Here is a 15,318-nt window from a genome sequence, read left to right on the forward strand (position 1 = left end):
ATGGGAACGGCCACTAGGGGTGCTCTGCTCTTTCTGTCTATTCCCCTTCCCTCTCCTGACAGTCACCCAGTTACCTGTCTCCTGACTGTCTCCCTGCAACTCCAGTCTATTACTGCCTCCGCCCCCCGAATGGTCCGAAGTTCATCCAGCTCCAGCTCCAGTTCCCTAACTCGGATTGACAAGACCTGTAGCTGGATGCACCTCTTGCAGGTTTAACCATATAACCATATAACAATTACAGCACGGAAACAGGCACCATCTCGGCCCTTCTAGTCCATGCCGAACTCTTACTCTCACTTAGTCCCACCAACCTGCACTCAGCCCACAACCCTCCATTCCTTTCCTGTCCATATATCTATCCAATTTAACTTTAAACGACAACATCGAACTTGCCTCAACCACTTCTGCTGGAAGCTCGTTCCACACAGCTACCACTCTCTGAGTAAAGAAGTTCCCCTCATGTTACCCCTAAACTTTTACCCTTTAACTCTCATCTCATGTCCTCTTGTTTGAACCTCCCCCACTCTCAAGAAGCCTATCCATGACAACTCTATCTATCCCCCTCATAATTTTAAATACCTCTATCAAGTCCCCCATCAACCTTCTACGCTCCAAAGAATAAAGACCTAACTTATGCAACCTTTCTCTGTAACTTAGGAGATGAAACCCAGGCAACATTTTAGTAAATCTCCTCTGTACTCTCTCAATGTTATTGACATCTTTCCTATAATTTGGTGACCAGAACTGTACACAATACTCCAAATTTGGCCTTACCAATGCCTCATACAGTTTCAACATTACATCCCAACTCCTGTACTAAATGCTCTGATTTATAAAGGTCAGCATACCAAAAGCTTTCTTCACCACCCTATCCACATGAGACTCCACCTTCAGGGAACTATGCACCATTATTCCCAGATCCTTCTGTTCTACAGCATTCTTCAATGCCCAACCATTTACCATGTATGTCCTATTTTGATTAGCCCCACCAAAATGTAGCACCTCACATTTATCAGCATTAAACTCCATCAGCCATCTTTCAGCCCACTCTTCTAAGTGGTCTAAATCTCTCTGCAAGCTTTGAAAACCTTCTTCATGATCCACAACTCCACCTATCTTAGTATCGTCTGCATACTTACTAATCCAATTTACCACCCCATCATCCAGATCATTAATATATATGACAAACAACATTGGACCCAGTACAGATCCCTGAGGTTTAGTCATCAGAGACAATTGTGCTGTCCCTCACTTCCCACATCCTACAATCGGAGCACTGGACTGCCCTATCTACTGCCTGCATTACCAACTCCTAAGTTAATCAAAATAATTAAAGGAACATACCCAGCCTTACCTTACTGGGAGCAAGCTCATCCTCTGCCGCTGCTCGCCGAAACATCTCGAGCCAAAGCCTCAAAGCTCCACTCCTTCACTGGCCGCTCTCCACTCCAGTCCCATTAAAGGTGAATATGCAGCAGAGGAAACTGCTCCCATGCCCAGTGACCAGGGTGCAGACTGGGTGTGGTGAGCAGCAGCAATAATTGCAGAGTTCAGCACCGACAGTCACTCTCGAAATTGCATTCAGCAACGGTGATGGACAAATATCCAGCATGCAGCTTATTAAAACTTTCTCCTCAGTGTGAACCCGGTAGGGTGTCACAAGTGTAACATGCTGTAAGGTTTCACTGCTAATGGAATGGCCTCTCTGCAATGTATCACTGCTGAGGTAATGGTTTCTCTGTAGCAGTAATGTTTAGGTTATGACTAGAGATAACAGGGTTTTGGAGTGCAGGGCTATCCAATGAGAGAAATGTTGTTCTTTCTTGTGAGTCTGGAAGAGAGATTTTCACTGTATTTTGCTGGGGAGAGATGAGAAGACATGAATGGACAGAGTGGGCTCTTTTTCTTCTTCATTATTTTTTTTTACTCGCCCTATAGTCAAAGAAAGAACTACAAAGCCCAATCGTTTAATCGCATATTATGTATCGTTTGTTATTTTGGGGTACTGATTTGTAACAGGGGACACATCGTGCAGCATCCACCTAAATGATCTTTCTTAAATTTGGCCAGGCTGGGGGGCTATCACCCCCTATATTAAGCTGCTAGCTGAAACGAGAGTTACATAAGGTTAGATGACTGAGTGAATTGCTTCACACATTCCCAGCAGGTGAACGGCCTCTCCCCAGTGTGAGCTCAATGATGGACATTTGGTGGCGATGGCTGAGAGAATCTCTTCCCAAAGTCCGAGCAGGTGATCAGCCCCTACCCAGTGTGAACTTGCTGGTGTCTCTGTAGGCTGGATGACCGACTGAATCTCTTCCCACACACTGAGCAGGTGAACGACCTCTCCCCTGTGTGAACACGCTGGTGTCTCTGAAGATGAGACAACCGAGTGAATCCCTTCCCGCACACTGAGCAGGTGAACGGCCTCTCTCCAGTGTGAACTCGCTGGTGGCCCAGTAGTTGAGAGGACGAAGTGAATCCCTTTCCACACTCTGAGCAGGTGAATGGCCTCTCTCCAGTGTGAACTCGCTGATGTATCTTCAGTTGAGATAACTGAATGAATCCCTTCCCACAGACTGAGCAGGTGAATGGCCGCTCCCCACTGTGAACTCGCTGGTGTGTCATTAGGGGGGATGACCGAGTGAATCCCTTCCCACAGTCTGAGCAGGTGAATGGCTTCTCCCCAGTGTGAACTCGCTGATGTATCTTCAGTTGCGATGAGCAAGTGAATCCCTCCCCACAGTCCGAGCAGGTGAATGGCCTCTCCCCAGTGTGAACTCGCTGATGTACCTTCAGGTGGGATGAGCAAGTGAATCCCTTCCCACAGTCCAAGCAGGTGAATGGCCTCTCCCCAGTGTGAACTGACTGATGTGTCAGTAGGAAGGATGACCGAGTGAATCGCCTCCCACAGTCTGAGCAGGTGAATGGCCTCCCTCCAGTGTGAACTCGCTGATGTACCTTCAGTTTGGATGATTGAGAGAATCCCTTCCCACAGTCCGAGCAGATGAACGGCCTCTCCCCAGTGTGAACTCGCTGGTGTACCTTCAGTTGAGATGACTGAGTGAATCCCTTCCCACAGTCCGAGCAGATGAACGGCTTCTCCCCAGTGTGAACTCGCCGATGTACCTTCAGTTGGGATGAGGAAGTGAATCCCTTCCCACAGTTTGAGCAGGTGAACGGTCTCTCCCCAGTGTGAACTAACTGATGTGACAGTAGGTTGGCTGACTGAGTGAATCCCTTCCCACACACTGAGCAAGTGAACGGCCTCTCTCCAGTGTGAACTTGCCGATGTACCTTCAGTTCAGATGACTGACTGAATCCCTTCCCGCAGTTTGAGCAGGTGAACAGCCTCTCCCCAGTGTGAACTTGCTGATGTACCTTCAGACTGGATGATCGAGTGAATCCCTTCCCACAGTTCGTGCAGATGAACGGCCGCTCCCCAGTGTGAACTCGCTGATGTTCCTTCAGTTGGGATGAGGAAGTGAATCCCTTCCCACAGTTTGAGCAGCTGAATGGCCTCTCCCCAGTGTGAACTCGCCGATGTACCTTCAGGTGGGATGAGGAAATGAATCCCTTCCCACAGTTTGAGCAGGTGAATGGCCTCTCCCCAGTGTGAACTGACTGATGTGTCAGTAGGGTGGATGACCGAGTGAATCCCTTCCCACACACTGAGCAAGTGAACAGCCTCTCTCCAGTGTGAACTCGCTGATGTACCTTCAGTTGGGATAATCGAGTGAATCCCTTCCCGCAGTCTGAGCAGGTGAACGGCCGGTCTCCAGTATGAACTCGCTGGTGAGCCATTAGGTCAGATGACCGAGTGAATCCTTCCCCACAAATTCAGCAGATGACCAGCCTCTGCCCAGTGTGAACTGACCGGTGTGTCCACAGTGGGATGACCAACTGAATCCCTTCTCACACACAGAACAGGTGAATGGCCTTGTCCGGTGTGAACTTGCTGATGTACCTTCAGTTAAAATGACCGACTGAATCCATTCCCACTGTTTGCTCAGTGAATCGGTTCCCTCCACCCCCCACTGTGTAAAATGATGGGTGTGCCAGTCGGTCAGATGACCGAGTGAATCCCTCCTCACCTGAGTAGGAAGGATGATCGAGTGAATCCCTTGCTCCTCTTCTTAAATTATCTGGACAGAGACAGCAAAACTGGCGTGTTGTGTTTGAGATTCCAGTAGACAAATTCCTTGTCATGTTTAACCTGTAAAAATATTTACAAAATCCATCAATGGGTGTCGGACAATATCTCAGATGAGGTCACTTGAGTTGTCAACGTGTGATCTGGCATCACTCTGTTCAACTTCACTGTTACCCAAGTCAGAGAGAGAAATCATCTTCTAACTGGGCACAGTGCTGTTACCTGGAATGACCATCAAATTCTCTGATGCTCTTCCTGTCTCTATAAGAATTGGACCTCTCTGCCATCTCCGATCTGTGACCCAGCTCAGTTTGACTCTCTGCGCTGGTATTATTCCCTGTTCCCACTGAGCTGCATGGGTTCCTGTCCCCACAGTAACTGAAACACTCTCACACGAATAGCCGGCAGTGCATTCCACGCACCCACTACTCTCTGTGTAAAAAACTTACCCCTGACATCCCCTCGGTATCTATTTCCAAGCACCTTAAAACTATCTCCCCTCGTGTTAGCCATTTCAGCCCTGGGAAAAAACCTCTGGCTACCCACATGATCAATGCCCCTCATCATTTCATACACCTAAAAAAGGCTCTAAACATAAACAAGGAAATTATACATTGCTTTGAGAATTTGTTGGAAGTATACAAAATTATGAGGGTATAGATAGGGTAAATGCAAGCAGCTTTTTCCACTGAGGTTGGGTGGGATGACAACCAGATGTCATGGGTAAGTGGGGAAGGTGAAAATTTAACGGGAACATTTGGAAAAGCTCTTTACTGAAATGGTCGTGAGAGTGTGGAATGAGATGTCAGCGCAAGTAGTGAATATGAGCTCGGTTTCGCCATTTAGAAGAAGTTTGGATGGGTCCTGGATGGTGGGGGTATGGAGGGCGATGGTCCCAGTGCAGGTAGTTGCATTGGACAGCTTAAAGTTTTTTTCGGCATTGACTAGATGGGCCAAATAGTCTGTTTCCGTTTGAACTTCTCCATGTTTCTGTGACAGAGAAGCTGGCCAAACTTGTTTGGAAGGGAAAAGGTAGGAGTGACAATGGAGCAGCAATGGCTGGAGTTTCTGGGAGCAATTCGGGAGCTGAGTGATAGATACATCGCAAAGAAGTGGAAGCATTGGAAACGCAGGAGGACACAACTGTGGATGAAATGAGAAGACAAAGCCAACATAAAAGCCAAAGAGAGGGCAAACTAAAAAGCAAAAACTATTGGGAAGCTTTTAGAAACCACAGAAGACAACTAAAAAAAAGTTGGATCAGCTCGGGGGTGGAATTTTGATATTGTAGTCATTAATGAACCTTGGTAGCACCCAACATTCTGACGCATTTGGAGGAACAAAATATCCAAGGTTCCCTGTGCCAGTTACCTTTCAACTTTTATCTTGACAGGCATATACAAACTAGACACCCTCAAATTTTCACTTCTGAAGGCCTCCCACTTACCAAGTACTCCTTTGCCAGAAAACAGACTGTCCCAAACCACACTTGTCGGATCCTTTCTGATACCATCAAAATAGACCTTTCTCCAATTTAGAATCTCAACCCGTGGTGCACACCTCTCGTTTTCCGTAGTTACTTTGAATCTCATTGCATTATGATCACTAATTTCTGTCACCAGCCCTGGAACATTTCCTAACAGCTCATCACACACTTCTACGTCAGGAATTCTACAAACTGATTAAAGGCACATTTGACAAACTCTACCCCCTTGAGTCCTTTTACAGTATGGGAGTCCCAGTCAATATATGGAAAGTTAAAATCACACTTTTGTTCCTTGTCATGGTCTGCAATCTCTCTACAAATTTGTTCCTCTAAATCCCTCAGACTGTTTGGTGCAACCAAGTCCCAATAATGGCTACAATATCATAATTCCCTGTCCAAGAGCTCATCTGGATTTCCTACGATGCTTCTTGCATTGTGATACACACAGCTCAGCACATTCATCGCACCATGCTCAACCATTTGATTGCTGACTCTGTCTGAGGTCTGAACAACATCTGACTGGTGTCAAGAAAACAAACTCTCTCTCATTGTCACAAAAACAAAGGAGCTGATTGTGGACGACAGGAGGAATGGAGACAGGCTAACCCCTATTGACATCAATGGATCTGGGGTTAAGAAGGTGAACAGCTTTAAGTTCCTCAGCATAAACATCACCAAGGATCTCACATATAACCATATAACAATTACAGCATGGAAACAGGCCATCTCAGCCCTTCTAGTCCATGCTGAATGCTTACTCTCACCTAGTCCCACCAACCTGCATTCAGCCCATAACCCTCCATTCCTTTCCTGTCCATATAGCTATCCAATTTTACTTTAAATGACAATATCGAGCCTGCCTCTACCACTTCTGCTGGAAGCTCATTCCACACAACTACCACTCTCTGAGTAAAGAAGTTCTCCTCACGTTACCCCTAAACTCCTGCCCCCTAACACTCAACTCATGTCCTCTTGTTTGAATCTCACCTACTCTCAATGAAAAAAGCCTATACACGTCAACTCTATCTATCCCCCTCATAATTTTAAATTCCACTGTCAAGACCCCCTCAACCTTCTACGCTCCAAAAAAATAAAGACCCAACTTGTTCAACCTTTCTCTGTAACTGAGGTGCTGAAACCCAGGTAACATTCTAGTACATCTCTGTCCTCTCTCTATTTTGTTGACATCTTTCCTATTATTCGGTGACCAGAACTGTACACAATACTCCAAATTTGGCCTTACCAATGCCTTGTACAATTTTAACATTACATCCCAGCTCCTATACTCAATGCTCTGATTTATGAAGGCCAGCATACCAAAAGCTTTCTTCACCACCCTATCCACATGAGATTCCACCTTCAGGGAATGATGCACCATTATTCCCAGATCCCTCTGTTCTACTGCATTCTTCAATGCCCTACCATTTACCATGTATGTCCTATTTTGATTAGTCCTACCAAAATGTAGCACCTCACACTTACCAGCATTAAACTCCATTTGCCATCTTTCATGTACATGGTCTGTACATACCGGCTGTGTTGTAAAAAGAGCACAGCAGCACCTCTTTCAACTCAGATAGTTGAAGAAGTTGGGGATGGGGCCCAAAATCCAAAGGTCTTTCTACAGGGACACAGAGAGTGGTGAATCTGTGGAATTCTCTGCCACAGGAAACAGTTGAGGCCAGTTCATTGGCTATATTTAAGAGGGAGTTAGATATGGCCCTTGTGGCTACGGGGGTTAGGGGGTATGGAGGGAAGGCTGGGGCGGTGTTCTGAGTTGGATGATCAGCCATGATCATAATAAATGGCGGTGCAGGCTCGAAGGGCCGAATGTCCTACTCCTGCACCTATTTTCTATGTTTCTATGTTTCTATGACACAATTGAGAGCATCCTGACTGGCTGCATCACTGCCTGGTATGGGAACTGTACTTCCCTTAATCGCAGGAACCTGCAGAGAGTGGTGCGGACAGCCAGCGCATCTGTAGATGTGAACTTCCCACTATTCAGGACATTTACAGAGACAGGTGTGTAAAAGGGGCCCAAAGGATATTGGAGACCCAATTCACCACAACCACAAACTGTTCCTGCTGCTACCATCCAGGAAACGGTACCACAGCAAAGGGACCAACAGGCTCCGGGACATCATCTTCTACCAGGCCATCAGACTGATTAATTAATGCTGATACAATTCAATTTCTATGTTATATTGACTGTCCTGTGTACAAACAATTTATTATAAATGACTATAAATTACACATTGCACATTTAGATGGAGATGTAAAGATTTCTACTCCTCATGTATATGAAGGATGTATGCAATAAAGTCAATTCCATTCAACTCACCCTCTCCACTATCTGTTCTGTCATTCTGGCTCCCATTTCCCCTACAACTTATTTTAACCACACCACCCCTCCCCCCATCACTAGCACTAGCGAGCCTTACCACTGGATTATTAGTCCCCTCTTGTTCTGTTCCTCTAACTAACGAATCCCCTATCACCCCTTTGATTTTTCTCTGCCAGGTAATCTCAACAGTTTCTAAAGTGGTCCACCTGTTGTTGTGCGGGATGGACACAAGAGTACTCTGCGATGGCTATTTAACCTCATTCCCCTTCCTGACTCTCACCCAGTTTCCTGTGTCCTGCACCTTGGGTGTAACTCACCTCTCTTCATGTCATGTCTATCACCCCCTCCGACTCCCAGCTGATCCAAAATTCATCCATTTCAAGTTCCAACTCCTTAAACTGCAGGGTTACAAGCTGCAGCTGGATGCACATCTTGTATGTCATGGCATCAGGGACACTGGAGGTCTTCCCACCTTCCCACCAATCTCCCCTCAAATTTGTAATGACCAGTGTGCACATAAAGCTTGTATTATGCAATTTTCCCACACGTGCACAGTGAATTTTATATAGAGAGGTATTCATTTTAACAGCTATCAAATCACTGTCTATAAGAACTTTGATCTCCTCTGGGTTTGTTTAAGTTCATCTCCACTCTCAAACAACCTATGTTGCAGGCCTGTAACAGGTAATGATGGATTTTCTTGCCAGAGCTTTTGCACACTGTCCATATGTCATTTGCTTGCTAAATGACACTTAAAAAAGTCAGATTTCCAAATATCACTCCACTTCTTCCCACTTCCTAATTCTCCAGCAACTTTTGCATCGTCACAATACACACAGGTAACACCAGTTTCTGTGTTGTACATAAATATTTCCCCTGAACCCTCCCCCAGGTGACTGACGGTGGTGAACTCAGTGATGGCAATGCCAATGAATATGAAGGGAAGGGCAGTAGTCTGTCTCATTGGAGTCTGGCACGTTTGTGATGTGAAAGCTACTTGTTGCCCAGGACAAAGGTGTTTGATATCATTATGTACCCAGAGAGAGTGGGACAAAACATGTTCTCACGGGTAGAAAGTCCAGAACAAGAGGGGGTGGAACAAGCAACAGACACAAAATGCTGGGGGAACTCAGCAGGCCAGGCAGCATCTATGGAAAAGAGTACTAATGCTGAGTTCCTCCAGCAATTTGTGTGTGTTGCTCGGATTTCCAGCATCTGCAGATTTTCTCTTGTTTGTGACTGGAGGCAGAACAAAGGTGATTTTCACAACAGTTGATGTAAAAGATTTTGATCCCTTTCTCCGAGTTCCCGATCCTTGCATTTAGACAGCTGGAGCTCAGCTCTGTCTGAGAGACCCATCGGTTCCCATTCCCTCATCAGCCGGAAGCTCCCCGGGGCCCGTGTACGGATGGTGGGGCTGAGAGAGAGGGAAGAGAGCAGGACTGTCCCGGGATTGCGGGTCACGGAGTCCGGAGTCACAGCAACTACCCGAAGTCGGTGTTGAAAACGCCGCCCGGTGAGACCCCCAACCCGGAGATCCCTTCTCACCTCAACCGATCATCCGGGGCCTTTTGTGCCCCGCGCGCTGGTGAGCTCGAGCTTGGTCGGTTTAACGGCTGGGCTACTAATCACGTGACCAGACCCTCCCCCACCGCTGTCAACAGAGGAGTCACGCGATGCGCTGTTCCCATTGGTCCGAAGTGATGTCAATCACTACTTCCAGCCAATAGCGGAGGCGGACCAGCCGAGAGGGCGTTACCCCCGCTGACTCCGTCTCCCGAACTTTCCGTCACGGCGGGACAACCGTCAAAGTAAATGTCCGCTTTCTGATTTATTTCCATTTCCCTCCGAGGGAAGTTGGGGCGTTTGTGAAGCGTTTCCTGCGGCCGGAGTCTGATGTGTCGCTGAGAGGTAGGAGGAGACCGCTCGGCCCGTCGGTTTGATGCCGGTTCCCCGGGGAGGGAGAGGATGAAGACGGTGAGAGAGGGGGCGGACAGGATGTTTGTCCCGGTGGGGACAGGAGCGGCTCATCTGTGGAAATGTCTGAGCCCACGGTGGTGGCGATTCACCACATTGGGGGGCAAACACCGGCAGACTGTTGCCCTGCAAGCGGGGCCAATGGTCCGGGCAAAGTGACAATTATTTGTGTTTTGTTGAGACTGTACCGGGAATATGGTGTAAAATCCCGCTCCCCACACTAACACGGGTCACACAGACCAAAGAACAAACTGCCGGAGGAACTCAGTGGGTCGGGCAGCATCTGTGGAGGGAAATGGACCGTCAACATTTCGGGCCGAGACCCTCCCTCTGGACTGAGAGTGGACGGGAAATAGTCCGAGAAAAGAGGTGAGGGGTGGGGATGGGGCAAGAGCTGGGGAGTGAGAGGTGGGTCCAGGTGAGGGGGAGGTGGGAAGGTGGAAATAGTGACGGGGTGGGAGGTGAGTGGTTGGGGCAACACGGGGCTGCAGAAGATGGAAATTAATTCCATAGAGGATTAACAAAGAGATTAGAGAGTATTTGTTATAGAGAGGGCAATGAAGATTCACCAGACTAATCCCTGGAGTGGTGGGGTCATCATATGAAGAAAGATCAAATGTGATAACCCTTTCATTTGGAGAATTGAGGACTGAGAGGTGAACACATTGAAATTCACAACATCATTACTGGCTGAACCAGGGATCCCAGTCTCTGAAAAAGGGGGTGGACTGTCCGGGACTGAGATGAGGGGAAATGTCTCCACTCTGAGGGTGGTGAATGTCTGTAAATCCCCACCACAGAGGGTGGTGAAGACTCAGTGATCGTCCTCACATGAAACAGAGGCTGGTAGATGTGTGGAGACCGGAGGGATCGAGGAAATGAGGATCGGGCAGAAACATGTGGCTGAGATGGGAGAGCAGCCACCATTCTGTTGATGGTTAGAGGGGCTGAATGGCCACTTCCTGCTGTTTCTCACTTGATGTTTCAGTGTTCCTGTCCAGTGAGGCAGGAGGAATGTGAATAGAAATTAGAAACATAGAAAAACTACAGCAGAACATAGGACCTTCAGCCACAATGCTGTGCCGAATATATCCTTACCTCAGAAATTACCTAGGGTTACCCATAGCCCCCTATTTTTCTAACTTCCATGTCCAGGAGACTCTTCAAAGTCCCTATCATATCCGTCTCCACCACCATCGTTGGCAGCCCATTCCACACACTCACCACTCTCTGTGCAAAAAAAAAACTTACCCCTGACATCTCCTCTGCACCTACTCCTCAGAACCTTAAACCTGTGTCCTCTTGTGGCAAATATTTCAGCCCTGGTAAAAAGCCTCTGACTATCCACAAGATCAATGCCTCTCATCATCTTATACACCTCTATCAGGTCACCACTCATCCTCCATCGCCCCAAGGAGAAAAGGCCATGTTCACTCAACCTATTCTCATAAGGCATGCTCCCCAATCCAGGCAACATCCTTGTAAATCTCCTCTGCACCCTTTCTACGGTTTCCACGTCCTTCCTGTAGTGAGGCGAACAGAACTGAGCACAGTACTCCAAGTGGGGTTGACCAGGGTCCTATTTAGCTGTAACACTACCTCTCGGCTCCTAAACTCAATCCCAGGGTTGATTTAGGCCAATGCACCGTACCGCCTTCTTAACCACAGAGTCAACCTGCGTAGCAGCTTTGAGTGACTTATGGACTCGGACCACAAGATCCCTCTGATCTTCCACACTGCCAAGAGTCTTACCATTAATACTATATTCTGCCATCATATTTGACCTACCAAAGTGAGCCACTGATCTGGGTTGAATTCCATCTTCTACTTGTCAGCCCAGTTTTGCATCCTATCAATGTCCGCTGTAGCCTCTGACAGCCCTCCACACTATCCGCAACACCTCCAACCTTTGTGTCATCAGCAAATTTACTAACCCATCCCTCTACTTCCTCATCCAGGTCATTTATAAAAATCACCAAGAGTAGGGGTCCCAGAACAGATCCCTGAGGCACACCACTGGTCACTGAGCTCCATGCAGAATATGACCTGTCTACAAGCACTCTTTGCCTTCTGTGGGCAAGCCAGATCTGGATCCAGAAAGCAATCTCCCCTTGGATCCCAGGCCTCCTTACTTTCTCAATAAGCCTTGCATGGTGTACCTTATCAAATCAAATGTTCTTCTGATGTTCGCCTTAAACTAGACTGGTGTTTAATATTGTGGATCTGTAAAAGATAAATCAGTTCTGTTTCAAATCTCATGTCACAGATACTTACTGTCTCTGCCACACTCACTCTGTACACTAGAGAGGCCACTCAATCCGTCTGCTCCCTGCCCATGTTTCTGTTCCATATCAGTATTTTACAGTCTAGCCCTGTTGTTCACTTCACCTCTCACTCTCCCCATGATGACAGGTTGCAACTCGTCACTACTCTGCAGGAGAAGAGATTTCCCTTGAACTTCATAGAATCAGAAATCTAGAGCAGATTACAGGCCCCTCAGCTCACAATGTTGTGCCAATCATGTAACCTACTCCAGAAACTGCCTGGAATTTCCTGACCGCATTGCCCTCTATTTTCCTAAGCTCCATGTACCTGTCTATTGGTAATCATTTTCCAATGTTCTATAGATTCAGGATCAGTTCCTGTGGATTGGAGGGTAGCTAATGTTATCCCACTTTTGAAGAAAGGAGGGAGAGAGAAAACAGGCAATTATAGACCAGTTAGTCTGACAACAGTGGTGGGGAAGATGCTGGAATCAAGTATAAAAGATGTAATAGCAGCACATTTGGATAGCAGCGGCAGGATAGGTCCCAGTCAGCATGGATTTACGATGGGGAAATCATGCTTGACTAATCTTCTGGAATTTTTTGAGAACATAACTATGAAAATGGATATGGGAAAGCCAGTGGATGTAGTGTACCTGGACTTTCAGAAAGCCTTTGATAAAGTCCCACATAGGAGGTTAGTGTGCAAAATTAGAGCAAATGGTATTGGGGGTAGGGTACTGACATGGATAGAAAATTGGTTAGTAGACAGGAAACAAACAGTAGCGATTAATGGCAGAATGGCAGGCGATGACCAGTGGGGTACCGCAGGGTTCAGTGCTGGGACCACAGCTGTTTACAATATATATTAATGATTTGGATGAAGGGATTAAAACATCAAGTTTTCTGATGACACAAAGCTGGGTGACAGTGTGAAATGTGAGCAGGACGTATGAGAATGCAGGGTGACTTGGACAGGCTGGGTGAGTGGGCGGATGCATAGCAGATGCAGTTTAATGTGGATAAATGTGAGGTTATCCACTTTGCTGGCAAGAACAGGAAGGCAGATTACGATCTAAATGGTGTCAAGTTAGGAAAAGGGGAAGTACAACGAGATCTAGGTGTTCTTGTACATCAGTCACTGAAAGCAAGCATGCAGGTACAGCAGACAGTGAAGCAAGCTAATGGCATGCTGGCCTTCATAACAAGAGGAATTGAGTATTAGAGCAAAGAAGTCCTTCTGCAGTTGTACAGGGCCCTGGTGAGACCACACCTGGAGTAGTGTGTGCAATTTTGGTCTCCAAATTTGAGGAAGGACATTCATGCTATTGAGGGAGTGCAGCGTAGGTTCACAAGATTAATTCCCGGGATGGCGGGACTGTCATATGTTGAAAGATTTGAGCGATTGGGCTTGTATACTCTGGAATTTAGAGGGATGAGAGGGGATCTTATTAAAACATAAGATTATTAAGGGATTGGACACGCTGGAGGCAGGAAGCATGTTCCCACTGATGGGTGAGTCCAGAACCAGAGGCCACAGTTTAAGAATAAGGGGTAGGCCATTTAGAACGGAGTTGAGGAAAAACTTTTTCACCCAGAGAGTGGTGGATATATGGAATGTTCTGCCCCAGAAGGCTGTGGAGGCCAAGTCTCTGGATGCTCTCAAGAAAGAGATGGATAGAGTTCTTAAAGATAGAGGAATCAAAGGTTATGGGGAGAAGGCAGGAACTGGATACTGATTGTGGGCGATCAGCCATGATCACAGTGAAAGGTGGTTCTGACTCTAAGGGCTGAATGGCCTACTCCTGCACCTATTGTCGATTGTCCAAGTGTCTTAAAAGACCCTATTGTATCCACGTCTACCGATGTCTCTGGCTGTGCATTCCACACACCCACCACTCTTTGACATCTCCTGTGCGCCTGGGTCCAAGCACCTTAAAACTATGCCCCTCGTGTTAGGCATTTCAGCCCTGGGAAAAAGCCTCTGGCTATTCACACGACCAATATCTCTCATCATCTTATACACCTGCATGATTTTCTCCAGGCTGAATAAGACGATGAGCTCCCTGTGTATTTGAAGTTCTTCAGTGCTGTGAAATAATTTAGCTAAACTCCTTCTTCGCTGCTCTTTTCAACGTTTTCGGTCATTTTCACTCATTTCAAAGGACTGTGCCTCAGACAGCTGGGTTGTTGCAATGCGCCTCTAAAGTCTGACAGCAGACTAGCGAATGATTCTTCGATGGAGCAGATTCAGAAACCAATGAGATGCCGGCCTGAGTCAGGGCTTTGAGGCTCCAGAGAGCGATGGGGTCTAGAGTTTATGGGGAGGAGGAGGAATCTGACCAGCAGGATGTGCCTATAAATCAAAGATGAGAAACATTTAGAAACATTGATTGAAAAAAAAAGTGGGTTCTGCAAAATACTGGAATAAATCAGCAGATCAGGCAACGAATGTGGAGAGGAATAAATAGACAACATTCAGGCCGAACCCCTTCAGCATGCCCAGGCTGTGTACTCCTCTGCTTAGTCGCTGCCTGAACTGCAAAGTTCCTCCAGCATTTTGTGTGTGTACGTCTCTGTATTTCCAGCAACTGCAGAATCTCTTGTGTTTTATATCTACATCTGTAAGAGGATTGTACTTTGGCATTAGATACACATTGATATTGAGTATATTGTTTATGGGAGCCACTTTCTGCGTTAAAACAGCTGCTGAATTTTCTACACACACAAAAAAAAGCTATGGACGTGGAACTGGTGCTTGCAGAAACTTTTAATGGCACCGTGATTACCAATAAAGCCCTGCGATATAAAGTTCGCCGTCGCCGAAGCACCGATCAAATGCGCAAGCGTCAGGGCTGTTCCGTTGCCGAATATCACGCATGCGCGCAGTACACGCTAAGCTTAAGGAGATCGGCTGTAGGGAGACTGTTGCAGGGTGGGGAGAAGGGAGGTTGGTGGGGTTTCAACACCGACTTCGGGACAGTTGCTGTGAGCTCCGGACTCCGTGACCCGAAATCCTGGGACAGTCCTGCTCTCTTCCCTCTCTCTCAGCCCCACCATCCGTACACGGGCTCCGGGGAGCTTCCGGCTG

The 15,318-nt window shown here is 47.1% G+C and overlaps 1 protein-coding gene across 1 annotated transcript in view; it reads right to left on the bottom strand.

Moving 5' to 3' along the window:
* The window catches only part of LOC140208210 (uncharacterized), a 61,175-nt gene that overhangs the window by 16,194 nt on the left and 29,663 nt on the right, over positions 1 to 15,318 (bottom strand). The window contains exon 4 of the mRNA XM_072276720.1: positions 2,614 to 3,755. Coding sequence (XP_072132821.1) covers positions 2,614 to 3,755 — 1,142 coding nt within the window. The remainder of the gene's footprint in view (positions 1 to 2,613; positions 3,756 to 15,318) is intronic.

The sequence above is a fragment of the Mobula birostris genome, chromosome 13, assembly GCF_030028105.1.
Source record: "Mobula birostris isolate sMobBir1 chromosome 13, sMobBir1.hap1, whole genome shotgun sequence".
In the NCBI taxonomy this organism is placed as follows: Eukaryota; Metazoa; Chordata; class Chondrichthyes; order Myliobatiformes; family Myliobatidae; genus Mobula; species Mobula birostris.